This window comes from Sarcophilus harrisii, chromosome 4 (genome assembly GCF_902635505.1).
Source record: "Sarcophilus harrisii chromosome 4, mSarHar1.11, whole genome shotgun sequence".
Lineage (NCBI taxonomy): Eukaryota > Metazoa > Chordata > Mammalia > Dasyuromorphia > Dasyuridae > Sarcophilus > Sarcophilus harrisii.
Window position 1 is genome coordinate 281784425 of NC_045429.1, and position 27079 is coordinate 281811503.

Here is a 27079-nt window from a genome sequence, read left to right on the forward strand (position 1 = left end):
TCAGGTGATTTGGGGGAAACAGAAACCTTCCATTCCAATCTCTCTGGATAGCAACAACCAATTAGATGCCTCCCCCTCCCCTTTCTAATTGCTCTCTTACTTGTGATGTAATCTCTTGTATAAAAGCTATTTATCTTTACTACTTCTTTAGCCCTCCTACCACAAGCTTTCTCTTTCCCTTATCTTGTGATAAAATGGCTCATCCTCTGGAGGTTTAATAAACGACCTTTCTGCTTTCTATTTTGAGTGATCTTTGAGTAGTCATTTTGGGTAAAGGTCTTCTACATCCCACACACTTACTAAATCTCCTAAAGAAGATCTCCGAAATTCAAACCCAGTGTTTCTTTCACTTGATAATAAAGTGAGATTCTTGGGGAAAATGATGCATTATAAGGATAAAGCAAAACTAAAGAATTCAGAAGTCTTGATTTCTGTTTTATAACTATAGCCATTTTATCATAAAGGCCTCTAGGGCTAATCAGGCAAAGTCTCTTCAAAGTGTCTTCAGAAAAACCCAAAAAACAAGAAGCGGGCAGCAGCCTACTATTCTCAAAAGGAAGAAACAAAGACTGAGTTGGAGGTTTCCTCAGAAGTATAAATGAGTTTTACTTGTGTCTCTATGTGGCCAACATGCTACTTACCATTTAATACTTATTGGCTCATCATGGGACTTATAGAGAATAAAAAGACAAGCAACTAAGAATGGGAGTTCACTGACCTCTTTGTCAAAGAAAGAAAAAAGTTCAGTTCTAAGTTTATTTTTAGAATAGTTTGGAAGTTGAAAGGTAACTATAACCCAGTTTTCAGAACTATTTAATATATTCCCCTTCAAATACTCTGTATCAGCCAAACCAATCTATTTATTATTCCCTGAAGATACTATTTCATATCCTACCTCCAAGCTTTTCCATAGGTCATCTCAAATGCTTTTACTGTGCTCCGTCCTCACCTCTAATTCTTAACCCTGTTTCTTTCAAGATTCAACTTATTCAACTGTTTAAAAAAATTTTTGATAATAGCTTTTTATTTTCAAAATACATGCAAAAATAGTTTTCAACATTCACCCTTGCAAAAACTTGTGCTCCAAAATTTTCTCCCTCTCTCTCCCCTACCATGAGGGGAGCATTTACTGATGCCTACTTTGTGTTTTTTTTTTTCTGCTGAAATTATATTGCATTTATATATCTGCTTAACCACTGAATCCTCCAAGGATACAATAAAAGCCTTAAGGAAAAGTACTGTTTTTCACTTTTGTCTTTATATCTCTAGTATCTTTCATGGTACCAGGCCGTAGTAGGCACTTAATAACTGCAAGAGTTATTCTTCTTGTGCTAATTCTTCTTGTGCAACAAGAGAACTGTACGGTTCTGCACATATATATTGTATCTAGGATATACTATAACATATGTAACATATATAAGACTGCCTGCCATCTAGGGGACAGGGTGGATGGAGGGAAGGGACAAGTCAGAACAGAAGTGAGTGCAAGGGATAGTGTTGTAAAAAATTACCCATGCATATGTTCTGTCAATAAAAAGTTATAATAAAAAAAATGACCTGGAGAAGGAAAAACAAACAAACAAACAAAAACCCTGCATTGTTTCTTTAAAATTAGCATGTGCTTCTTTGAAACCAATATTAATCATTTTCTATTCAGTAGTAATATTCTATTATCTATATGTACCAAAGTAAATATAGTTATTTCCAATAAAAAAATAAATAAATGCAAGGAGACCTGAGTGATAAGAAATCCAAATGAAAGATCAGACTCAAAGGAAAATCAAATCACTCAGGCCCTAGGAGCAGTTGTTATTATTGTATTGTTACAATTATATCCAATTGTATCCAATGACCTCTTTGGGGGTTTTCTTGGCAAAGATACAGAAATGATTTGCCATTTCCTTTTGCAGCTCATTTTATAAATGAGCAAACTGAGGCAAACCGGGTGAAGTGATTGCCAAAGATCACATAATTAATGTCTAAAACAGGTTTTAAACTCATGGAGATCAGTCCTCCTGATTCCAAGACCAATATTCTTTCCATTGTGCTACCTAGCACTTGATGAGACTTCAACTAAATCTGGAAGAAATTTAAACTGTGAAGAGCCCTGTTCACCCAAAGAAAGATTTTGTTAGCTTCTAGCCTATCCTAGGTATTTAGCTAATCAACATTTTTTTTAACTTTATTTTTTTTTTCTTAAGCCTTCTTTTTTTTTAATTACATAACAGCTTTTTATTTTCAAAAAACATGCAAAGATAGTTTTCAGTATTCACCCTTGTAAAACCTTGTGTTCTAAATTTTTCTCTCCCTTTTTCTCCCACCCCTCCTCTAGACAGCAAACAATCCAATATATGTTAAACATGTACAATTCTTCTCTACATATTTCCACATTTTTCATACTGCACAAAAAAAGATCAAAAAGGAAAAAATAATTAAGAAAAAAAGCAAGCAAAACAACAACGAAAAAGGTAAAAATACTATGTTGTGATCCATATTCAATCACTATAGTCCTCTTTCTGTATGCAGATGGTTCTTTCCATCACAAGTCTATTGAAAACTGGCCTGAATCACCTCACTGTTGAATAAAGCCAAGTCCATCACACAATGATCATCACATAATCTTGTTGCTGTGTTCATTGTTCTCTTGGTTTTATTCATTTCCCTCAGCATCAGTTCATGTAAGTCTCTCCAAGCCTTTCTGAAATCATCCTGCTGATCATTTCCTATAGAACAATAACATCCCATAACATTCATATACCATAGCTTATTCAGCCATTCTCCAGCTGATGGGCATCCACTCAGCTTCCAGTTCCTTGCCACTACAAAAAGGGCTGCTACAAACATTTTTGCACATGTGAGTCCCTTTTCCTCCTTTAAGATCTCTTTGGGATATAAGCCCTGTAGAAACACTGCTTAGGATCAAAAGAAAAATAACACCACAAAATTATCAAATGTACCTTGCCTATCTACCTTTAATCAGAAAGTTAGCTGACAATCCTGATTTGATTAGATAAAATAAAAGAACTCCGTTTCCAGTGAGAAGACCGTAGACTCACAATACTACTGTACACAGTGTAAAGAGCTTTGGACTTGCAGGTAAAAGACAAGAGCTCAAATTCTAGATATGATGTGATCTAGGTTTATGACCACTGGCAAGGTATTTTCCCTATTTGAGACCATTTCCTCATCTATAAAACTGATCTCTAGCCACAGAGTTACTGTAAGGAAAATGCTTTAAAAGTCTTAGCACTAAATTAACTATTATTAATATTATATAAGTCATTGTTTTATTACCAGACAGATTGGGTGCGTCTTTAGCTTTGTCCACTGGATCTGAAAGAAAAAAAAAAAAGGAAGGAAGTAATATTTACTTTCCAAATAGAATTACACAGTAACCAGCAGTCTGGTACCCATACTCACCCTGATGGAGGCCTTGTTGCAGAAGACCCGAGTAATAGCTAACCATGTGGGAAGTTCTAGTACATTCTGCAGAACCTCTTCATCCAGCTCCAGGTTGGTCAGTTGTCCCTCCCCTTTCAGAGTACTCAAGTTGATTTTGTCAGGGGACAAATTCTTAGTAAACCTGATGAAAATGAAAATGAGAATCAATTATTTCTTCTGGGCATCTGCTAACTGGACCCTATAGCCCACAATGTTTCAGTGCTTAGGGCAAAATCCTATCTCTGATTTAAGATATTTATTTTTTTTGTCTCTTGCACAAGTTTTCAAAACCTTGCAAAACCTTGTGTTCCAAATTATTTTTGTCCTTCCCTGTAACGTCTGGTTATCTTTCTTTATTGACAAAACATATGTATGGGTAATTTTTCAACACTGACCTTTGCAAAAACTTCTGTTCCAAATTTTCCCCTTCTTCCCCCCACCTCCTCCCCTAGATGGTGGGTATTTCCATACATGTTAAATATCTAAAACTCATATTGTAAAAGAAAACATAAAATTCCCCCCCTCCAAAAAAAATCCTCAAGAAAAAATGAAATTTTAAAAAAGAATATGCTTCAATCTATATTCAAATACAATCAGTTCTTTCTCTGGATTTGGATAGAATGTTTCACCATAACTTCTTCATAATAGTCTTGGATCACTGTATTGCTAGAATAGCAGTCATTCACAGTTGATCATCCCACAACAATGCTATTACTTTGTGCATACATAGTATGCTTTACTTTGCTTGAGTTCATATAGGTCTTTCCAGATTTTTATGAAAGTACTTTGTTCATGATTTACCACAAGAACAATACCAATCCTGTTTTTAAGGAGTTTTTTTCTTGTGAATTTTTGTGCTTCTTTTTCCATTTGGTCAATTCTGCTTTTTAAGGCATTCTTTTCCTCACTAGATTTTTCTCTCTCATTATTTGGCCAATTCTGTTTTTCAAGGAGTTTGTTTCTTCAGTGAATTTTTGTGCCTCTTTTTTTCATTTGGTCAATTTTGCTTTTTAAGGAATTTTTTTCTTAGTGAATTTTTGTATATCTTTTTCCATTTAGTCAATTCTGTTTTTTAAGGTATTACTTTTTTCAGTATTTTTTGTGCCTCTTTAAGCTGTTGACTCTTTTCTTCATGACTTTTTTGTATCACTCTTCTCTTCCCAATTTTTCTCTCCCTCTCTTATTTGATTTTTTAAATCCTTTTTGAACTCTCTCATGACTTAAGACCAATTCGTTTGCCTTTGAGGCTTTGGATGCAGTAGTTTTGATTTTATGGTCTTCTTCTGAGTGCATGTTCTCATCTTCCTGATTTTCTATACCCAGAATTTTTTCTGCTGTTTGATCATTTTTCCAGACTATTTCTTGACTTTTAAATCTTGTTAAAGTCAGGCTCTCTTTTCAGGATAAAGAGCATACTGTTTCAAGCTTCATGGGTTTTGTGCAGTTGTTTTCAGAGCTACTTCCAAGGACCTGTAAGTTTTCAGTTTTTCCCTTAAGAAATTGGTCTGTGAGCAATCACAAGCACTTTTTTCTGCCCTGGAACTGTGAAGAGGGATCTTTTCTACTGTGGCTAAAATCACTGGTGTGCTAGTGCTCCTCCTCATCTTGGAACTGACACCTCAGACAGCAGCCTATATCCAAATATGGGCAAAACCACAAAGTTCCACCCCAGTGTCAGCAGAGACCCCACACAATCTCCTCCTGACCAACTGTTCAATCCTACCATCTATGAACTCAAAGCTCCAAAAACAGCCACTATTGCTATTAATTCAGTGAGTTCTAATGCCTGCTTCTGTTTCCTAGGACTTAGTTTGCACTGGCACATGCTGCGCTGGATTATATTCCACTCTCACCTTGGTATGACAGAGCTGTCATGAGCTTGTTAATTATTTTACCCTGTCTTTTGGTAGGTTTTGCCATTCTTGGATTTGTTTTAGGGAAATATTTAAGTGTTTGGAGAAGTTTGGGGATGAGAAAAGGGAAGTTCCAGTCTTTTCTTTATAATCTTGACTCTCCCCTTTCCCCCAGTCATTATATTTCTAAGGAACAATGTCCTAATAAGGGACACTGGGTAAACACAAAGGATAGAATACAAGCGTAAGTCTTTGAGATCAATTCTATCTCTCAAAAGGCTTCTAACAACAAAGCACATAACTTGAATACTTATTCTTTGTTAATATAAATACTACTATATTGAAAAGAGAAAACTTGAATAGAAATTTAGAAAGTACCTCTAACAATAATAGATAGAAAAGTACTGACATTCACTGGTAGAAGTATCTGGTTCCCTTGGGAAAGGTTGTTTTATTCCTCTGAAACCATAAACAAATACTCCTTAACTGATATTAAAATCACAAATATTGATAGCTATATCATCTTCTATACCATCTTGTCTCATCAGTCTCACAGAAAATCATCATAGAAAACTTTGCAATTTTTAGAGAATCTGTAAGCAATCTATTAATATAAGTTATTAATAGTAAGAATAAGTTATGGTTATTGACATCAGGGATAACTCTTCTAAGGCAGAGCTGGCCTGCTTATCTAAGTCTTCCTACTTAGAAAAATCCTCCAGCTACAATTGCCTAAATTTTCTTCTTTCATTTTGTTATATAATCTGAAATGCCGCTAAATTAGAGGTTTATTTGAGATAGCAAAATCATTGCTTAAAAATCCAAATATTTCTGGAAAGGGTTAAGGGCTCACATTCACTCACAGAATATACATTAGTTTAAGAAGACTCCTAATATTTATTTCATCAGATAAGAGCCAATCCACGAAGTACATGGGAATTTTAATTGGGGGGAGAAAAGATTAAAAAATGGAGTGTCTAAGTGGAATGCCATGCTAGAAGACTTAAGAGTATCATAAAGGCTCTATGTATTTATAAAGAGGAGTAGAAAGGGGAAGGAAGATTCCAAGGAAAATCTTAGCTGGTCCTGTCATAGGAAACTCTCATTCTTTTCCTTCGACAACGAGCTTTCTTTCCAGGTCTTAGAATTAAGGATATCACTATTACTGTTGAGCTGAATACCATTATGGATTGTTAAGCTCCTGCCTGGGAACCTATCCACTACTTATAACTTTGTTTCTAAGGGAAAATACATGCATTCCATATTAAAAAACAAACTTTTAGATCTTAAAGGAGGGAAAGGGACCCACATGTGCAAAAATGTTTGTGGCAGCCCTTTTCATAGTGGCTAGAAACTGGAAACTGAGCGGATGGCCATCAACTGAAGAATGGCTGAATAAATTATGGTATATGAATGTTATGGAATATTATTGTTCTGTAAAAAATGACCAACAGGATTATTTCAGAGACCTGGAGAGACTTACATGAACTGATGCTAAGTGAAATGAGCAGAACCAGGAGATCATTGTTCACAGCAACAAGACTATATGATAATCAATTCTGATGGACGTGACTCTCTTCAGCAATGAACTGATTCAGGCCAGTAATGAAGAGAGCCGTCTCCAGCAAAGAGAGGACTGTGGGAACTGAGTATGGACCACAACATAGCATTTTCACTCTTTCTGTTATTGTTTGCTTGCAGTTTTATTTTCCTTCTTGGGTTTTTTTTTTCCCCTTTCTTTGTAGATCCAATTTTTCTTATGCAGCAAGATGATGTATGGATATATATTGGATTTAACATATATCTTAACATGTGTTAGAATACCTGTCATTTAGGGGAAGGGGTAGGGGAAAAGAGGGGAAAATTTGGAACAGAAGATTTTTGCAAGGGTCAGTATTGAAAAATTACCCATGCATATGTTTTGTAAATAAAAAGCTATAATAAAAAAAAAACAAAACAAAACTTTTTTTTAACACTATCCATCATGTTTTCCCTCTAATTTTTTCATGTTCTTAACATGTCCACTCTAAATGAGCAAATTATTAAGCCTAAGTATGTGTGGATACAATTTTAATAAAATAAAAGCTAGGTTACTCTAACCCCAGTTGTCATTTATAGATAATACTTATTTTAAATAATGTAATGAAGCAAATGGCCTCAATTTTTTCAGTGAAATATAAATAGGCAATGTTTTTAGCCAAGACAATGGGCATGCCATAAAAAGGCTGAAGAGAAATAAAAAGGGTTAGAATGAATAACTGTGGTGATGAGTGAGATAGTGAATCGATCAGAATAATATAAAAGGATTATCTTGTTTCCCAGAGGGCACAATTGAGATTATATAACAAATTTGTAATTGAACTAGTCAGTATGGAGCCATGATTTTACATAGTTCCATGAAGCAGAACATGAACAGGAGCAAAGGCAGTGGATGGTGTGAATAATTCAAAGCTGGAATACAGCAAGGCATGATAATCAATAGAATAAAGGGACAGAGGATTCCAGTGTAAAGAACACCATAGAACAGAACTGATTCACTAAGAGGAAAAGGTAGGGAAGGAAAGAGAGTATAAGTAATAAAGCAATGATGGCCTGGGAAAGAAATGAGGGAATTGATGGATTGGCAATCATGGTAAGGATGAAGAACAGAGTTAGGAATCATAAAGCAGAGGGGAAGATAAAATACATAATTGTTATAAGTGTTATAAATGTTTTTCTTTTTCATTGCAATGGGTAGGAAGAGAAAGGGAAAAGAAAATGAATGCTTATTAATAAAAATTAAATTAAAATTTAAAAACCCTTAATAAATATTTCTTAATTAGGTTTTTAAGTATAATTTTAAATTGTTCTCCAGAATATTTGGACCAAATCACAACTCCATCAACAGCAAATTAGTTTTGCCTTCCCAAAACCCCTCTCAACATTGACTATTGACTATTTTGCCCTCTTTATCAATTTATATATGTGAAATCTCAGAATTATTTTGATTTGCATTTCTTTTATTAATGATCTTTTATTAACTAAGATATTAATTTGGGCAATCTTTTATACAATTATTAATAGCTTCAAATTCTCTTGAGAATTCATAATCTTTAGGGACAGCTAGATGGTGCAGTGCATAGAGTACCAGCCCTGACGTCAGGAGGACCTGAGTTCAAATCTGTTCTCAGACACAACACTTCCTAGCTGTGTGATCCTGGGCAAGTCATTTAACCCCAATTGCCTCACGAAACAAAAATAATTCATAACCTTTGACCACTTATCTACTGAGGAATAGCTCTCTCTTTATCTTGTGTTATTTCTTTATGTACCTTGAATATAAGATCCTTAACAGAAATATTTGATAAACGATTTTTCCCAAATAGATGCTTTTTTTTTTTATCTAGCTGCACTCATTTTGTTCTTGTTTTCATCATCTTGTAATCATCATTCCCTATTTTATCTTATGTGCTAACCTTATTTCTTGTTTGGTTAGGAGGCAATTGATGGTATAGTAGATAGAGTGTTGGATCTGGAATCAGGAAGACAGGGATTCTAATCTAGGTTCAGATACTTACTAGCTATATAATCTATATATATAGATAGATAGGCTATTGATCAAATCACTTAATCTGTTTGCTTTTGTTTCTTTAATAAAATGGGAATAATAATAGCACCTATCTCTTAGGGTTGTTGTGAGGATAAAATGAAATAATAATTATGAAGCACTTAGAGTACACTTTCACATAGTTAAGAACTACATAAATTTCCTTCTCCCTTGTTTAGCTATGAAAGGGACCTAATTTTGCTTTTCTCCAATATTTTTGATACTATGACCTTTTATATTCAGTTTCCATATATCCATTTTGAGCTTAATATGATTTATAGTTAAGATATTAATATAAATCTAATTTACTTCTTGCCAAATAGAGTTGTTCCTCAAGTAATTTATGCTCCTGGGTTTATTAACACTGGTCTATTGATTTACACCAGCACAGTGATTTACTTTTCTATTTTTAACCAATATACATCAAGTAGTTTTGGTGTTTAATGCTTTATAATTTAACTTATGGTTTGGAAATGTTATTCTTTAGGCGGGGATAAAATATTCTTTTTGGGTCATAATTTAAATCTCAAATTTAGGAAATGTAGATGAAGGTATCTAGCAGGCAACTGGAAATGCCATTCTGAAAATAAGATGGGAGATTTGAGAGTCATTTCCATAGATCATGGAAGTGAATGAGATGACCAAGGAAGAGAATACAGAGAAAAGAATTTGGTTGTGAAAGGAAGAAAATATACATGATTACTTAAAGAATTGGCCCAGTAAAATGATTTCTTTAATGAAGTGACTTTTTACTTTATTTTTAGCAAATTATATTTACAAGTGAAGAACTGCCTTATTTCCTTGACCTTCTCCCCACCAGAGAAAAACCAAAAACAAAAATGATACCCTTGTTAAAATTGGCCATGTCCCAAAAAAAAAAGCTGTCTCAATCTGCCTCTGCCACCACCTTTATCTACTACAAAGTAAAAAAGCGATGGATTCAGTGCAAATTGGGGGCAGATGTGAATATGATGAGTCCCTTGGAACTATGATGGGTCACTGTGTTGATCAGAACTCAGTCATTTGTTATTATTGTATTATTGTATACATTCTTCTCCTAGTTTTTGCTCAACTTATATTCAATTAGCTTGTACAAATGTTACCAAGTTTTTCTGAAACTGTCCCCTTAATAATTTCTAATAGCACAATGCATCATACTTATATAGCACAACTTGTATAATCATTAAACAATTGGTAGGCACCCCCTCAGTTTCTAATTTTTTGTCACAACATAAAGAACTGCAATAAACATTTTTGTGTATTTAGAAAAGAAAATGGCAAACCACTCCAGTATTTTTGCCTGTAAAACCCCAAATGGGGTCATGAAGAGTTGGACTCAACTAAAAACAACTGAATGACAATAGCATTTGGATATTTTCCTCTTTCTTTGATATTTTGGTATACCTGTATGGATATTGCCGGGTTAGCTTTTTGGACACAGTTCCAAATTACTCTCAAAATGGCTAGGGCAGTTTGCAGCTCTACCAATAGTGTATTAATAAATTTGTTTTACCATACGTTCTTGAGCATTTGTCATTTTCCTTTTTGGTTAACTTTGCCAAAGATGTGTGAAATAGAAGTTTAAAGTTGTTCTAATTTGGATTTTTCTAAGTATTACTGTGTAGGAATATTTTTCATATAGTTGTTGATAGCTTGGATTTTTTCTTTAGAAATGTATTTATTGGGGTAGCTAATTGGTGTAGTGGATAGAGCAGCAGCCCTGAAGTTAGGAGGACTTGAGTTTAAATCTGGCCTCAGACATTTAACACTTCCTGGCTGTGTGACCCTGGGCAAGTCACTTTAATTCCAAATGCCTTAGCAAAAAGGAAAAAAAAAAGAAAATTACTTATTCATATCACTCATCACTTATCAGGCTTTGCTTATTCTCATATATTTGAATGTGATTCTTAAGTATAATAAAAATATTGCCTTTATCATCTCATTGCAAAAAAAAATTTTTAGGGAACCTAGTAAATAGAAAACCCATAACTCTTGGGTGGGGAGGGGCAGGATATGCACACTATTTTCATTCTATATTTTTTAAAGGGTATGTTAGCTATTTCTGCCTCCTTACATTTGTCTGTAATCTTTTTGCAAAAAATCCATTTTGTTCAGAGAATTATGTATATTAATTTGCTGCCCCATTAAAAGACCATAAAAAACTAAAAAGATCACAAGTCTTTTAATTCTAGGTTCTGCAAAAATTTGTTCGGTTCGTGTTTTCCCTTTTGTTTATCTTTCTGTCAGACTTATCTAAAACTTATGGAGAGGTAATGAAGTCTCTTGTAATTATTATGTTTTATTGTCTAGGTCTTCTGGAAATGTTTCCTTTATGAATTTGGATATTAAGATATTTGGAGTATATATACTTACTATTGATATTGATTTGTTGTCTATAGATCCTGTCAATATAAAAAAGTTTTCTTTTTTTATTCCTTTTTATTTTTTGAATGTTTGTTTTTGCTTTGTCTGACAGTATGATGGAAACTCCTACTTTTTTAGATTCACTTGATACATAGTACATTTTTTCACAACCCCTCAGTTTTGTTTAGTCTATGTTTCTTGTAAGAAACAGATTGTAAGGTTTTGTTTTCTTATTCAATCTGTCACTCTTTTCCATTTTACTGGATATTTAATTCATTTGTATTTAAAGTTACGAGTTATTTAAGTTTATATTTTTCTCCATCTGTCTCTAAAATTGTTTTTTTTTCAAATTACAATTTTTCCCTTTCTGCTATAAACACAGTCTTATGTTCCTTCAGTTACTTTGCTGCTTTTTTTTTTTTTAAGGTTTTTCTGATCTCACTGGCTCTCTTTCCCTTATCTCTTTCCTTTTCTCATCTGTTACCTCTTATTCTTTAAAGATTTATTAGTTTCTCTCTCTTTTTGGCTTTTATCTCTTTATTTCTTGTCCCTTTTTTTTCTTAAGAGGAATTCTCACTCTTCTTCTCCTCTTTAGCTAGTCCTGTTCATTACTTTTTAAAATTTCATTTTTTGTGACCCTTTCCAAAAAAGATTTTTCTTACTCTCATCATTATCCATTTCTTTCCATTTACTCTACATTTTCATTTTCTGATTCACAACCTCTATAATAATCTTCTCTCTCTTTTTTCTCTGTATTCTTCATAAAATCAAAGCTTCCAAGGAATCCATTCTAAGTTCTCCCTTCTAGATGCTTTCTGTCCCTTCATTCTCTTTTCATTGTGCATTACTCTTAGAACAATGCCAATAAGGTGTCAAGAGAAGATACAGTAGCATCTTTCTCTTACTGCTAGCTATACTTAATCTTTTTTCTGCATTTACCTGGAAAATTTCCAGTGTTCCCAGCTACATCAAATGCTCTGAATACTAGCTGCACTCAGAGATTTCAACTCTATCCCTCCTAAGACAAATAAACTTTTCTTTCAAGCACCAAATCCCCCAGACCTCATCCATTATAGTTTTCATCTCCCTTCACTCCTAATAGCATTCATCCTCCCCCAACTTTAAAGGCCTCCTTCCTTCTCCTCCTTACTACCCTTTCTTTACCTTTTTTAACCTTTCCCTCTTCCTCATCCACTTCTTCTAGAGACTCCTTTCTGAAACACAGAAGTCACTTTTCACCTCATCACTAACTCTTGATTTGACCCTACCATATCACACATTCTTCTCTATTCCCCAACTCTCCTTCCCTCCCCATCCCTTTCATATACCCTCACATGTTATAATGTAGTCCCACAAAAGAAGCCTTTACTTGTAGGCAAGTTGTCACCAGATTCTGTCTATAATAACCCCTGTCCAACTCTTTACTGTCAGCTCTACAGATTCTGCCTTCATCCATCTCCTTGAGCATATTTACTAGTCTTTGTACAGTCACTCTATTACTGCCATTTTTGCTTGTTGAATTTATTGTCATGCTTCTCTATTGTTTGAGGTGTTTGAGAAGTATTCAGTTGTTTTTCTTTCTAAAAATCTTTCAAACTCTTCTTGATTATTGAATGTCCATTTTTCGTTCTATAATGTTAAACAAAGATCTGTAAAATTAGGCGATGCTGGGTAGCATCCTAAGCTCCACAGCTCTTTGTCACACATTATTCTATTCACTTCTTTCCCTAGTGGGTAAGGTAGAGTTATTCAAAGGTCTTTTCCTTTATATTGGAGGGTCTCTCTCCAGATGACGTGCAGAATTTATGATTTCTGATTTGAATTAAGCTTAATCACCATGTGTCTTATAGTTTATAGATGATTGGCTTTTTGTTGTTTTTCTGGAAGTGATCTGTAAATTCTTTCCATTGGAATTTCATTTTCTATATTCAAAAGTTCTAGACAGTTCTGTTATCTCTTTCATTATAATGTTAAAGAGGTTTTTTTGTCCTTTCATAATCTTCGGAGAGATCTATGATCCTTAGGTTGTCTCCATGCTATCTGTCTTTAGGTAGAGTATGTTTTGCTGGGAAAGTCAGCATACTTTCTTTTATATTATTATTTTTTGCTTTTCTTCTCCTAAGCATTCCCAACCTATTGTTCTCTCTTTTGTTTTGTTGTTGTTGTTGTTGTTGAGGCTTCCCATCATAGATTCAGATTTTTCTATTCTGTTCCTTATTGTTTCAGGACATAAAAATATTCTGCCGTCATAATTCTCACTTCTCTTTTACTCGGGAACAGTGTGTTGTAATTTGTGTTTCCATGTTCTCTTCAAATTCCAAAGGATCCTCTGTCTCATTTAATACTGGATCATTTTCCTTTATTTTGCAGTGTTTATCCATAAATACCTGAACTCACTTATTAGATTTGTAGCTATATTTCCTTCTGTTTTTCCTATTTATTTACCTATTTACATTCAAAGTCTGAGATTTCTTCTTTCTGAAATCTAGTTTCCCCCCCTCTCTTTTCCCCCTTATTATTCACTTCCTGACTCCTTTCCCTCTGATTACGGTTTTCTTGGGTGCTGGATCTCAACGTGTCTCACCAGTCTTTCTGCAACAACTGATTTTGCAGTAGTCAGAACTGGCCCTAGCAAGATGTTGTGCTCTTTCTCTCAAGGAGTGCTGCACAGACCCTCACCCTCCCCACCTTACAAATCATGTGACTTGTCTTGATGACTTGTCCCATTCCCACTGTTCCTCAGTTCTCTGGATCAGCATTGACAGTTCAGAGCCTCTTGTCCTGGGCACTGGCAGTTCAACACTTTGCAGCACTAGTGGTTCTGGGTTGCTGTCCCTGGCAAGATTTTGCTTGGAAAAGAATGGGACCAGAAAAGACTGGAACCAAGCTGGCTGTTGAGGTGCAAGCATGCCTATCGGCAAACCCCTTGGACAATTTTTGTCTCATACTCCTGCCACGGTCTAGATAACAGGACCATATGATCCTCAGGAACATGATTTTCCATAAGTTACCTACAAGAATAATAGCACTTCTGGAATGGTTCACAGAGAGAAGCTTCCTCAGCTATCACAACTGTCTGCTGAGAAGATGAAAACTCCTTTTTAATTCCCAACATACCCAGGCCAGCTATGTTCAAAGAATCTTGTTTCTTGAGAATTCAAATCAATTTACACTACTAATTATTTGCCCCCAAAACATTTTCTTCATAAAAAGAAAAATAATTAATTTCTACTGTAATGAAAAGTGCATATGGTTAGTAATAGAGTCATGGGTCCTCATCCTAGTATAAATTTATCAATTAACTTCCATGGGTCTTAGGTTCCTTATCTGGACTGGATGACCTTTAAGTTCTAAAATTCTTTGATTTTAATGATTAATAGTAACGAATTATAAGGGCAGGATGTTGCATACATTATCAGATATAATAATTTATGTCCCTTGTTTTTGCTCAGTTGTTTTTCTGGGAAAAGAGGGTTTAAAATGTAGAGAAGACAGGTATATCTAGAAATGATTGTTATTTTAAAAACAAGAAGAATAAAAATAAAATAAAATAAAGTTTTGTGACTGTAATTTTGTGTATGCTAAACTTTTCAGTATTCTCTTTCTTTTCTTCTCAAACTTAAGGCAGTTTAAGAGTAAGCTCAAGAGTACACAAAAATTAGCATTTAATGAGATTAACTACTTCAGCCAGTTAGATATACTCTTCTTTTCTTATGCAATAGGCTCTACTCTGTTTTTTTCCATGGCTTCAAAAGCATCATACAACTTATTTCCTAAAAGTTTCTGTTCGGTATCCTAGTATCTTACTAATGCTCCTTTGTTTCTTACCAATCTCTTTAAAAAGTTCTGCCCATTAAATCTTTCAGCCTTTTCTGTTACTACATTGTTGTCCTTAACAATTTTGTTCACTTGCCACAGCTTCAACTATCACATTTATAAAGGCAACTCCCAAATCTCTTAGCTTCAGTTCTGATTTCTCTTTTGGGTCCAGAACACACATCTCCAACTTAAATAACAATAATGATAATACACTATTTCAAGATTTATAAAACTTTTTATACATGTAACTCTTGTAGTCCTCTCCACTATAGATGGAAAAAAAAAAAAAAAACAATAATAACCAACTTTTTATGTAGCTTATGTAGGTCTTAATGGACTTACAAAGAACTTTACAGATGTCAAGTTTTATTCTCACAATAATTCTGTGAGGTAAGTGTCATTATTATCCTCATTTTACAGAAGTAGAAAATAAGATAGAGGGCTAAATACTTTCCCAGTAAGTATCTGAGACTGGATTTGAACTCATGTCTTCCTAACTTTAGGTATAGCACCTTCCAATTGGATATCCCAACTGCACAAATTCAACATATTCAAAACTAAGATTATTTTTTCTCCTAAACAAATTTTTCCTTATATTTTCACTACTTCTGATAACAGTACCACCCATTAGACTGTCATGTCTAAAATCCTACCATTAAACTTTTTTATGTATGTAGGCATTATCTCCTATAAGTAGCTGTCTGAGGGCTTTTTTTTTAAACCTCTGAGGCCACCAGATGGCACAGTGGTAGACTTGACATCTGGAAGGCAAGAATTCAAATCCCACCTCAGACTTTTACTGTGAGACCCTAGGTCATTTGAACTTTCTCACCCAGATTCACTTCAGATTCTTATCTGAATACTTGGATATTTCCTCATCTGCAAAAGGGGAACAATAATACCGTCTACCTCACAGGTATGAGATAATATATGCATAATACTCTGCAAACCTTAAAAGATGTTATCAATGCTATTATTGTTGTTGTTATAGTTATTTGTATCCTCCACATCACACTGGTTGATTCTTTTCTTTCTTTTCTCATATCTAATTAGCTAAAATATCCCTTCTTCTCTATTCCTACTTTTACTACCCTCCTCCCATAACAAACATGAGGATGAGTTAAACTATCTGCACAATTGCACTTTATAATTTTATCTAAAGGAATCTACAAAATATCCTGGGGGCTACTCTCATTTTTCTTGACAGCAGGAGTATGTAAAAGAGCACAGGAACTGTCCACCTGTTACTCTTTTCTTTTCCTTGTGACTAGCACATCTTCTTTTATGCTCATAACACAACATAACATTTTTTGTAACATTCTTCATTTCTCCATAATTCCCTATTGGTAATCTACTGCAAGCCTGCTCATATACTCCATATGCTTCTCCATTATACTTTGGGAGAGTTCATTTTAAGTTTTTCAGTAGTTATAATATTCCATGACTCACAGTCTTTTAATACTGGAAAGATAATAGTATCAAGGAGCTCATCTTTCAATTATTTCAAGGAGAAGCTGAGGGGGACTAGGAGAATGATACAAGTTTCCAAAAACACTTTGACTTCCTGAAACTATAAAATACTGCATGACAGCAGAGATCTGTGTATTAAATAAACTTTGTATTTCCCACAATGCCTAGAATTCTTTACCTAAGAAATGCTTAATTTGCAGAATTAAGTTGCAGAATTTAAACAAATTGTACCAAATTAATATTAGGTAAAACAGGAAGGGATTGGGGAAACCAGACCTATGATAACACTGATATACTAAGAAACATTAATACACGTCAGAAATTGTTCTGCAATATAAAGTCTCAGAGCGTTCAGCCCCAAATCATAAAATCAGTTTGTGCCAGAGGCAGAAGTTGAACTCAGATCTTCCTGATTCCGAGGCCTGCTTCCAGACTAGAAATACCACACAAGCCATAAATCTGAATATGGTGATCTAAATAAAAGTCTTTCCAGCTCTAGCTCAAGCTTTTAAAAATCTCCCTATTTGGTCTGTTAGAAAAAGTTAGAACCAGATTTTCATTACTAATACAATTCTAAAAAGGCAAGCAGAGCAGTATATCAACCAGGGAAGAGAATCTCTGGACAACAGTAAAATCTCATGCCACTTTCATCAAACCAATTTACCATAAACCATAATATAAAATGTGCGAAAATAAGGTCATTCCTCAGTGCTAGACCTGAGTGATTAGTATTGGTTACAATGCTTAACTTTTCTTCTTCTGATAAGATTCACCATTCTAGAACCAAACTAAAGCAGTCACCAAATTTTCCCATATTACAAATACAAACAGACAGCCAAAGTTAAAAATATTATTAAATCAATGTCAAATCAAATCTGATATGAATGAGAGAAATGACATTAAAGTCTCTCTGCCAGAAGCTCTGGCAACCTTCAAATGTAACAGCTGGTTCAGACTCTGGGTTGCCTATCAAAATATTGTTTTGCTTGCCACTTCTCCTCAGCCACAAGACATTATTGCTTAACAAATGGCTACAAAACTGTATCAAGTTTTATTTTTACAAGGCAGAGTTCCAATGCCAAGGGGAAGACCGCGGACCTTTCTCAGCCAACCCACAAGATCTACCTCAAATTAACCTAACAAATGAGTAAAAGGGGCAGGGAGGAGTGGGGGATGCCACGTAGACAGGATCATACAGAACTATTAAAGCTTAAAACTGCACTAAGACATTTGGAACCCTATTTCACAGGTGATACGCCAGAGTTATGGAAATAGAGATTACTGACGGCCTCTCCCCATAAATATTAGAGGCTGGAAAGACTAGGGGATCAGCAAATAATGGAACAAGAAGGTTTGGGGCTACGGGAATTCAAATGGCAGAGGTGAGTCTGGTGACATACAGACTCGGAGGGCAGCAAGAGCCTAGCTGCTGGACCGGAAAGGCAGGAGAACAAGAATTTGAGAATCACGCATACACCACCGCAGGTCCAGAGCCGGAAGGGCTAGTTCGATCCTTCCTTTTACAGAGAAAGGGTTGGGGATCCGGAGCATCGTCCGAGGAAACGAAGCGGAGGAAGGCATAACTGGAATCCAGGCCCTCTGTCCCCAGGTCTCCCCCACTTTTTCACGGTCCCACCCGCCCGGAAAGGGAGCGCGGAGGAAGGGAAGGGAACACAAAGAGACTGGCCGGGATGAAGTGGGGAGTTCCGGCAGCACGAGGTGGAGGAGTGGGGGAGCTCGGAGGTGCAGGGAAAGACTTTCTAAAGAACAGCAGCGGAAGGAAGGCTTGGGTTCAAATCACCCCTCCGGAGTTTCCCCCCTGTGTGACTCGGGGGCAAGCCGCTTCACCCCTCTGAGCCTCGGTCTCCTGCTCTGTAAAGCGCGGGGGTGGGATTGTGGGTGCCCGGAGCTGCCCCACGCACACTCCGAGAGGGAGCCCGTGGGTGTGCGCGCGTGGGTGTTTTGGGGAGGGGGTAGGAATCGAACGCCTACACCGGGGCTCGGGCCGGCGGGGGCCGGACCCCCGGCAGCGAAGGGCCCCGGGAAAGGGCCGGGCCGGGGCTCTCACCGGGACAGGTGCTTCAGGATCTGCTTCTTGATGATCCCAGCCATGCCGGGGCCGAGGCCGGGGCCGGGGCCGGGGCCGGAGCCGGGGCCGGAGGGAAGGACCTGAGTGGCCCCGACCTCAGTCCTAAGGGAACCGCGGCCTCCGGGCCTCGCCGCTGCCGGGAAGAGCGGCCGCCGCCGCCGCCGTCGCCGCCGTCACCGTCCCCGCCGTCGCCGCCGCCGCCATGACCGCTCTCCCCGGCCGACCACCTCAGCCCAGCTTCCCAGGCATCTGCGATTCCTCCACGATCCCACCCACCCGCGCGGCGCCGGCCTGCACGGGAGCGAGCTCGCGCCGCGGTCCTGCGGAGCCGGTTCGCCCCCAGAGGCGCCTCCCAGCGGGCGGTGGGGGCGCGCGCCTGCCGCGGCCCAAGGGGAAGTGTCGGGGCAGCGTTTCCCCTTCCCTCCCGGGAGAACGGGGGGCGGAGAGAGGGGCACAGACGGATTCTCCGGACAGCCAGACTGTGCTTTCTGAAAACCAGTCTGACTCGTTTCAGAGGCTCGTCCCCAGAGTGATGCATTAGCTGGGACAGCCCGAGAAAGGAAGGAAAAAAGCAAAACCTCTCTCACTTCTTAGCTACTTTCTGCTTCCAAAGGGAACGTGACTGAAAAAGAGGCAGAAGGGATTGTTTGGTTTGTTTAAGATAATGTGTGAATATTGCCTTAAGGGGAGGTACTTTAATTGTGACATCCGTGCCCAATGACCAGCAAGTACACACAGCAACAATTACATTTATACAAGATGTCCCCAAAATCTTAGTGCAGTTTTTCTCCAAGATTTCAGCTATTAAAGCTTAAAACTGCGCTCAGACTTTGTCGACACCCTGTATGGAACTTAAAGGTTTGCATATAACCCTAAATGCGCGGCTTTCAGGGAGTTTAGCAGGTGAATAAGGGAATAAATAACTGACACCAGGAGAGCTTATCGATTTAGATCTTAGATTTCAAGTTATGTTCTCGTAGCTCATTTATTACAAATGACCCTACAGTAAGAAGTGTCCCTTCAGAGGCCCTGATGCTCCAGGAGCTGCTTCTGCTCATTACCATTTCACGTCAGGAGAACAAATGTGTTACTGTATGAGAGCATCATTATCTGTGCTTTGATTCTGGTGTTCTTGCATTAAGGAGACTCATTGCGAACCAAAAGGATGACCAAACTGGGAGATTTAGTCTTTTTGAAGGGGGAGAACAAGGCAAAACTAGTTTTATTTGTTTCTATTTGTTCTTCCTTTCCTCCTATGTACTATTCATGCATGGATTGGACTAGCCAATAAAAGATTTGAGAGTTGGTTCTTCTAAGGAAGGAGGAAGGAAAGTTTAGGATTATTGGCTTTTTTTTTTCCCACATGACAATGGATGTTACATCTTTTTTTGGTTTTTGGTTTTTTCTTTCTTCCCTCCCCTGCCATAGTACTGCCCGTTCCAGGAACACTGACCAGTAAAAGCCCTATAAGCATTGAAAGGATGGAAGGTCCTCTTGAAAATTTTTAGGATTTTGCCACCAAGGGCAAAAACAAAGATATCCCTGGAAACTGATTGGATTTTCAGACTTTCCATGTAAGGAATTTGCATCAGCTGAGGACACTAATACACACTACAGGTGCACCAATCCCTGTTATACCTAGATAAAGAAATTTCAGAGTTTTTAATCATGAAGTGGAACACTTGTGGGGCTATGAAGATGAAGGTGTATCCTTGTGTGTAGTTTAGATGGAGAGGGGAAATGGGTTGAATGGTTGAAAGATTTAAGAAATTGGGAGGTTAAGGTATTTGAGGGAATATCAACATGAATAATGAAGTCCCTTAGTGTAAGAACTGGAGTTGGGATAAAAATAGGGGCACTAAAGAAGATTATGAACCTGGTGCAAGGTCCTTGGTGCAAGGTCCTTGTGAAAGAAGGAAGTACAATCTCAGGGAGGGGGATCATAGATAATAGTCACCAAGATCTGGATTGGTTACACATTTGGACAAAATGAGCCTTAAAGGAGAAGGAGCTGATGAGTGATGACGGCAGCAGCAGAAGAGTATAAAAATGAAAATGTCTTTTTTTAAGGATTGAAAATTTGTGTTTTTCAAAATACTATGAAAAATGAACATTTACACATACAAAATAGGCAAGAAAAAATGTGCAAATTTCTCTTTTTATAACATGTCATTCTTTTTACCTATATGACAAGGTTGCCCTGCTTGTCGGTTTTCTCCTTGCCCTTCCTTCTATTCTCTTGTATGAATTTTAAAGAAACAACAACTCTCTTTTTTTTAAAGTAACCCTATCAATTTACCACCACTCCTTGTTGAAGAAAAGAACAAAATCCTTGTAACAAATCTATATAGTTAAGCAAAATAAAGTCCCACATTGGTCCAAAAATGTATGTCTCAGTTTGCACCCTGAATCCATCACTTGTCAAGAGGTAGGTAGCATGTTTTATTTCAATTCTCTGGAAATATGGTTGGTCACTGCCTCGATCACAATTCTTAACCCTTCCAAAAATGCTTATTCTTAAAATATTATTTTATAAATTATTCAGATTCTGCTCACTTCATTCTGCATCAGTTCATACAAGTCTTAAGTTTCTCTGAAACTATCTCTTGTAATTTCTTATTTGATTCCAGAATTGAACAGGAAAAAAGAGGAAAAGCAATTTTGTGGTATTTGTAATAGTCTTAACCTTTTTGCTGAAATAAAAACTTGTCCCTATAACATCAGTATTCTTCCAGGGATACTAGATGGCTACAAATTTTGAAATATCATAATTGATATCTCAAGTCAACCAAAGAATAATCTGAGCTGATAATAGGCTGCTATTATCAACAAGTATATGAAAAAAGTGGTATAAAAGATACCATTCAAAGATTTCTAGGACCAGAAAAAAAGAAGTGGATTACTCATTCACCAAACAACCAATGCACTTTATTAAGGTTCTAACTATGTGTGAGACTCACTGTGTTAAGCAATAGATTCAAAGACAAAAATGAGCTCCTACCCTCAAAGAATTTTATTGGCAACCATGTAACAACAAGAGATTGAAGGGAAAGGCCCCCATACATTGGTCCACTGGAGATTTTTTCTTAAATTTTTTTTTTAATTTTTCTGTACTTGGCTAACATCAATATCAGTTGTTCTCTTCAACCTCCAAAATTCTGCCCTCCCTACCCCTCAACACATATATTCAAGCACATATACAAGTATATTCAAGCTAAAGAAATACAAATCATTGATCATGTTTAAAAATGTCTAGTTTCCCATCTTGTATCTGTTACCTCTCTGTCAGGAGGTAAGTGGATTTTCTGAGATTGTGATTGATGATTTCCATTAATCAGTGTCAAAGCTGTTTTTAATATTTACAGTGTTATAGTGACTCTTTAAATTGTTCTCATTTCCATCTGTTTCAGTTCATGCAAATTTCAGGTTTTTCTACCTCTATCCTTTTTCTTTCTCATTTCTCATGGTATAATAATACACTATATTCATATATGACAATTTATTCAGCCATTCCCCAATTAATGTTCTTTATAGAAATAAACATGAAGCTATAAGTACTTTTGCACATATGGAGTTTTTTCTTTGTGTTTTATCTCATTGTTGTTTAAGCCTAGAAGTAGTAACCATAGGTCAAAAAGTATGTACAGTTTAGTGATTTCTGTTATTGTTCTAGATTGTTTTCCAAAATAGCTAGACCAGTTCATGGGTTTACCAATAGTGTATTAATACTTGTCCCACCTCTGTGGGAGATTTAGAACAAGATACAAGCAGAGTTGCAAAGACTGAGAATCTCTCACTGGAGAAAATTTCCACATCAATATGACAACAGGTCAATTAGTCCATTGACAAGCATTTAATAATTATGTATTACTTGCTAGGCATTTATATCTCTATGGGAATATAAATATAAAAAGAATAAAATGTCCAATGGGCTCAAATTCCAATTGAAGTCTTGAAGTTAATTGAATGCAAATTATATGCTCAATCCATAACTCAAGAATTTAGGAAAAAAGAGAGAAGTGTTGGAATCCTTACAAAGTGTTAAGTCATTAGAGTTGATAGAGACAATAATTATCTAATTGAGCATGGTTCAGTATGATTGATCTGATCTTACAAGAAGATGTTATGGGCCAGAAGAAACAAGGTACTAAGTAGAACTGATAGGCAATAATGCTTGTGTTCACACCTTTAGAGAGCTCATATAAGCAAGAAGTATTTAAGTACTCATTGGAGTTCACATGTTTGGGAGATTCACAAAGTTAACTTTGTGAATTCATATCTCTCTTAATCCCTCCCTCGGAGGGGAGGAGTAAACCTTTGGGAGATGATATATAAGAAGCGGACTCAGTCAGGAGTTCAGCTGGAAAGATTGAGAGAGGAGCGCCAAGTGAGTTCAGAGAGAAGCCTTCTCTCTCGGAGGCACAACCAGATTCACTTCATCTCACACCACTGTGGAGGCTGGGCTCCTGCACTTCCCCCACTGAGACCAAGCTGGTCGGAAAGGCTCTCCAGAAAGCTGCCCAGCCCCAGGCAAGGAGACAAGAGATTCATTCCATCTTCCATCTTTGTGCTGGCTGGAAGCTGAAGAAAGCAGAGGCAAAGGACAAGCTGCAAGAGCTTAGAGAGGCCTCTAAGAAAGCTAACCGGTCTATATTGAAGGACACAATAAAAGATCTGAACTTTTAGCACCTGCTAAATGGATGCATTTGGGTGATTATTACTTTTAACGGAAACTAAGGCTGCCTCCAGAAAACCTTCCCAAGAAACCTGCTCCCAGAGAGAACCATTATATTTTAAAGAAGAAAAACACCACAGAGAAGAATATAAATCAAGGGCAAGGTTTGGAGTAGGACAGCTGGGTGACAAAATGGATAGATGTGTATGTTTCTCTGCTTCTGTGTCTCTATCTCTGGACCTCCCTCTCCCCTCCTATTTATTTTCAGAGCTTAACACAATTCATGGCGCATAATAAGTACTTAATACTTGTTGATTCTTCTTGAAATGCTTCCAAGGACTAATCAGCAGATGAAGAGGACATTTGTAAGCAAAGGTGCAGTTAGGAAAGTTCCTGTTTTGTTCCTCACTTCGTATTGATAATCAGAGGGTCCTTGAACAAAGGACCTTTTTTCCTATGATATTATGATGCTGATATCAGGTCTTGGCAACAGATTGGCTATGGGGAATGAAAGAGAGTGAAGAGCCCACTTATGTCATTGGGTTTCACATTAATTTAATCACATTCTTGTTTTCTTTATTGTTTTTCACTGTTTTATATAGGAATACTACTCAGTCTTCTGCCATCTTCCTCCACAATATTTTATCAATGACTTTGCACACTAATCCAATTTTGCCTTTGGTTGTCTGTCATTCTTCCTGATTTACAGTAAATACTGGCTATCTGAGATAGCTTTCAGGCTCTGTTGGCCTCCTATTTATGGTATCTGCTTCAAACTGATTAAACTTTAGTGAGAAATGATAATAACTAAGGTCACTGGTCTTTTCCCTTTTCCAGTTTTTGGCATCAACAGCTTGTGTGATGTTATGAAATAGTGCTGTTGTAATTGCATAGACTTTAAAATTCATTACTTCGTAAGTGTCAATTTATTAGATTCAGCCCATCATTTTAACTCATTGGGATTTTTAAATTCTATACTTTTCCTGTGATATTATGATGCTGATATCAAGTCTTGGCAACAGATTGGCTATGGGGAATGAAAGATAGTGAAGAGCCCACTTATATCATTGGGTTCATATAGAATCTTAATTATATAATCTATGATAATTATTCCTCTTAGTTGCATATTTTTCATAAGCTTTATAAGCATGATATTTATGACTTCAAATCAACGATTAAAAAAAGAGTAGGAGAGACAGGAATAGTATGCTAGAAAGTCCTCCAGTTTGATATTGATTATTATCATTATTCAATTGCTGAAAAATTCTGATAAAAGAATTAATTCAAGTAGTTTGGGGGTTTTTTTGTGTGTGGAAGTTGCATGACAGGGGAGGTAGCAACACACTACCCTGATTCCAAAATCTGGGGAGAAGTTTTGATTCTGTTGACTTTCTTAAAAAGGGAAATGGGGCTCAAACTTTCCCTGATGCACTGCTTGGGAAGGAAAGAACACAAGTGAATTTTATTAGCACTGCTTCCATCTTTATAATTCCCTATGTTATGCATCTTTTTTTGTTGCTTCTTTTGTTCTTTTTCCTCTTTGTCCTTTCTTTCTCTTGTGCTTTAATCTATCAATGAGCTCCATGAATACGATTTTTTCCTTCCTGGTGACTTTTGACTGTAAAGCAATATAGCTCATGTTTGTATTGTGCTTTCTTCACAAGTACCCTGTGACAAGTAGCTAAGTGCATTGTTATGCCCATTTTACAGATGAGGAAATTGAGTCTTGACTTGTTCAGAACTATATAGCTATTGAAGTATCAGAGGTACATCTTTCGGCTTTAAGCCCAGGACTATATCCACTATACCAGAATGACTCTTGGGAACAATTAGAAAATGATGTGTTAGTATAAGGTGTCCCAAAAGTTTTAGTGCAGTTCTAATCTATTAAAGCTTAGAACTGCGGTAACTTGTTATAGGACCAGGGAATATAGAATTTTAAAAAGATATCAATCAAATGTGTTCCATGAAGGTAGATTGTCGGAAATGTACTTGAGAATCCTGTCAGAATCCTTATCTTCTAAGAAATGACCAGCAGGATAATTTCAGAGAGGCCTGGAGAGATTTACGTGAAATGAGCAGAACCAGGAGATCATTATATACTTCAACAACAATACTATATGGCCATGGCTCTCTTCAACAATAAGATGATTCAAACCAGCTCCAATTGTTCAGTAATGAAGAGAATCAGCTACACCCAGAGGGAGAACTATGGGAAATGAGTGTGGACCACAACATAGCATTTCCACTCTTTCTGTTGTTGTTTGCTTGCATTTTTGTTTTTCTTCTCAGGTTTTTTTTTAACTTTCTTTCTACATCCGATTTTTCTTATGCAGCAAGATAATGTATGGATATGTATGCATATATTGGATTTAACATATATCTTAACATGTATTGGAATACCTACCATCTAGGGGAGAGGGTGGGGGGGAAGGAGGGAAAAAGTTGGAACACAAGGTTTTGCAAGGGTCAATGTTGAAAAATTATCCGTGCATATGTAAATAAAAAGCTATAATAATAATAAAAAAAAAGAATCCTTACCTTCTTTCAAGGTTCAACTAAAGTACAATTTTTAAATCCCCTCTCTCCTTAGACCTACTCTGCATTCCTCACCATTTGCTATCTTGTCCTCAAATTTCTTTGTATCATAATATTCTGCATATTGGTTGAAACTTACAACAGTAGCTCCCCAAGCTCAGTGATCACATCATTTTTTATCTTTATTCTCCTAGCACTAATCACAGTGCCAAATACTCTACCTATAGTAAAAGTTTATACTTAAAGGACTGAAATTTAAGAATACCTCAAAAGACCAAGCTATGTCAACTGACAAAGTGCATTTTTCTATCCATATGGCAAAGAAAATAGACATGATAGGATGAAAAAATTTGTATGATTTATTTTGTCTTGTTAATTTGAGAGGCAATTGGGATTAAATGACTTGTTCAGAATCACACAGGTAGTAAGTGTTACTTGTCTGAGGTCAGATTTGAATTCAGATTCTTCTGACTCTAAGGCTGGTACACTATCCACTGCGCTATTCAGCTGTTCTCTACTTTGTGATATTTATGAAAATTCAATTCAATAAAAATTAATACTAGAAGGACCATATGTATCAGTTAATACAAAACCCAGCAAATCTCCAGCCTTGTTTCCTTATGCTCAACAAATATAGTATATCTAAGATCAAAAATGTAAAACTGGAAGAGACTTTAGAAGTCAGATAGTACAACTCTCTGATTTTACAGATAAAGAAACCAAAACCTAGAGATATGAGGTGAATTGTTCACAGTCAATTTGAACCCATGTTCTTTCCCTTCAAATATACTCTTCTTTCCTATTGGATGTTATAAGATTTATCCATGAAAAGGAGATACACCTCTGTATGATACTGCTTAGAAACACAATTAACTAGGTCAAACATTTAATTACCACAAGGCTTTTTCCATACAAGATTGCTATATCAGGTCAACATTGCATCCTGGCATCCTATTTCTCAGGCAGCTCAAAAATAAGTGATGCTAAGTGATCATAAAGGCACTGGCAAATGCACTGGTAGCCTAATGGTTATTATGCTCTTTATGTCAATGGCTAAAGCTATTTATTCATAAAGAAGGAAGTAAACAACCTCCTCCAAATTCTGGCTGTTTCACATACTCATTGAAGTACACAAGAACGATTATCACAGTCCTTTTTTCATACACTACAGTACATGTCTTGTTCTTGGGTCAAAACTATACTTACAAACATAATTCAGTGGCAATAAATGAGTCCAGTGCTTC

General features: G+C 36.5%; 1 protein-coding gene across 3 annotated transcripts in view; it reads right to left on the bottom strand.

Moving 5' to 3' along the window:
- Nucleotides 1–18779, bottom strand: part of UHRF1BP1 (UHRF1 binding protein 1) — a 63012-nt gene extending 44233 nt beyond the window's left edge. For all 3 annotated transcript variants that reach the window (XM_031965026.1, XM_031965025.1, XM_031965027.1), the window contains exons 1-3: nucleotides 18602–18779; nucleotides 3421–3583; nucleotides 3295–3333 (exon numbers count right to left, since the gene is read on the bottom strand). In XM_031965026.1, coding sequence (XP_031820886.1) covers nucleotides 3295–3333; nucleotides 3421–3583; nucleotides 18602–18645 — 246 coding nt within the window. In that variant the 5' untranslated portion in view covers nucleotides 18646–18779. The remainder of the gene's footprint in view (nucleotides 1–3294; nucleotides 3334–3420; nucleotides 3584–18601) is intronic.
- Between the last annotated feature and the right edge of the window lie 8300 nt (nucleotides 18780–27079).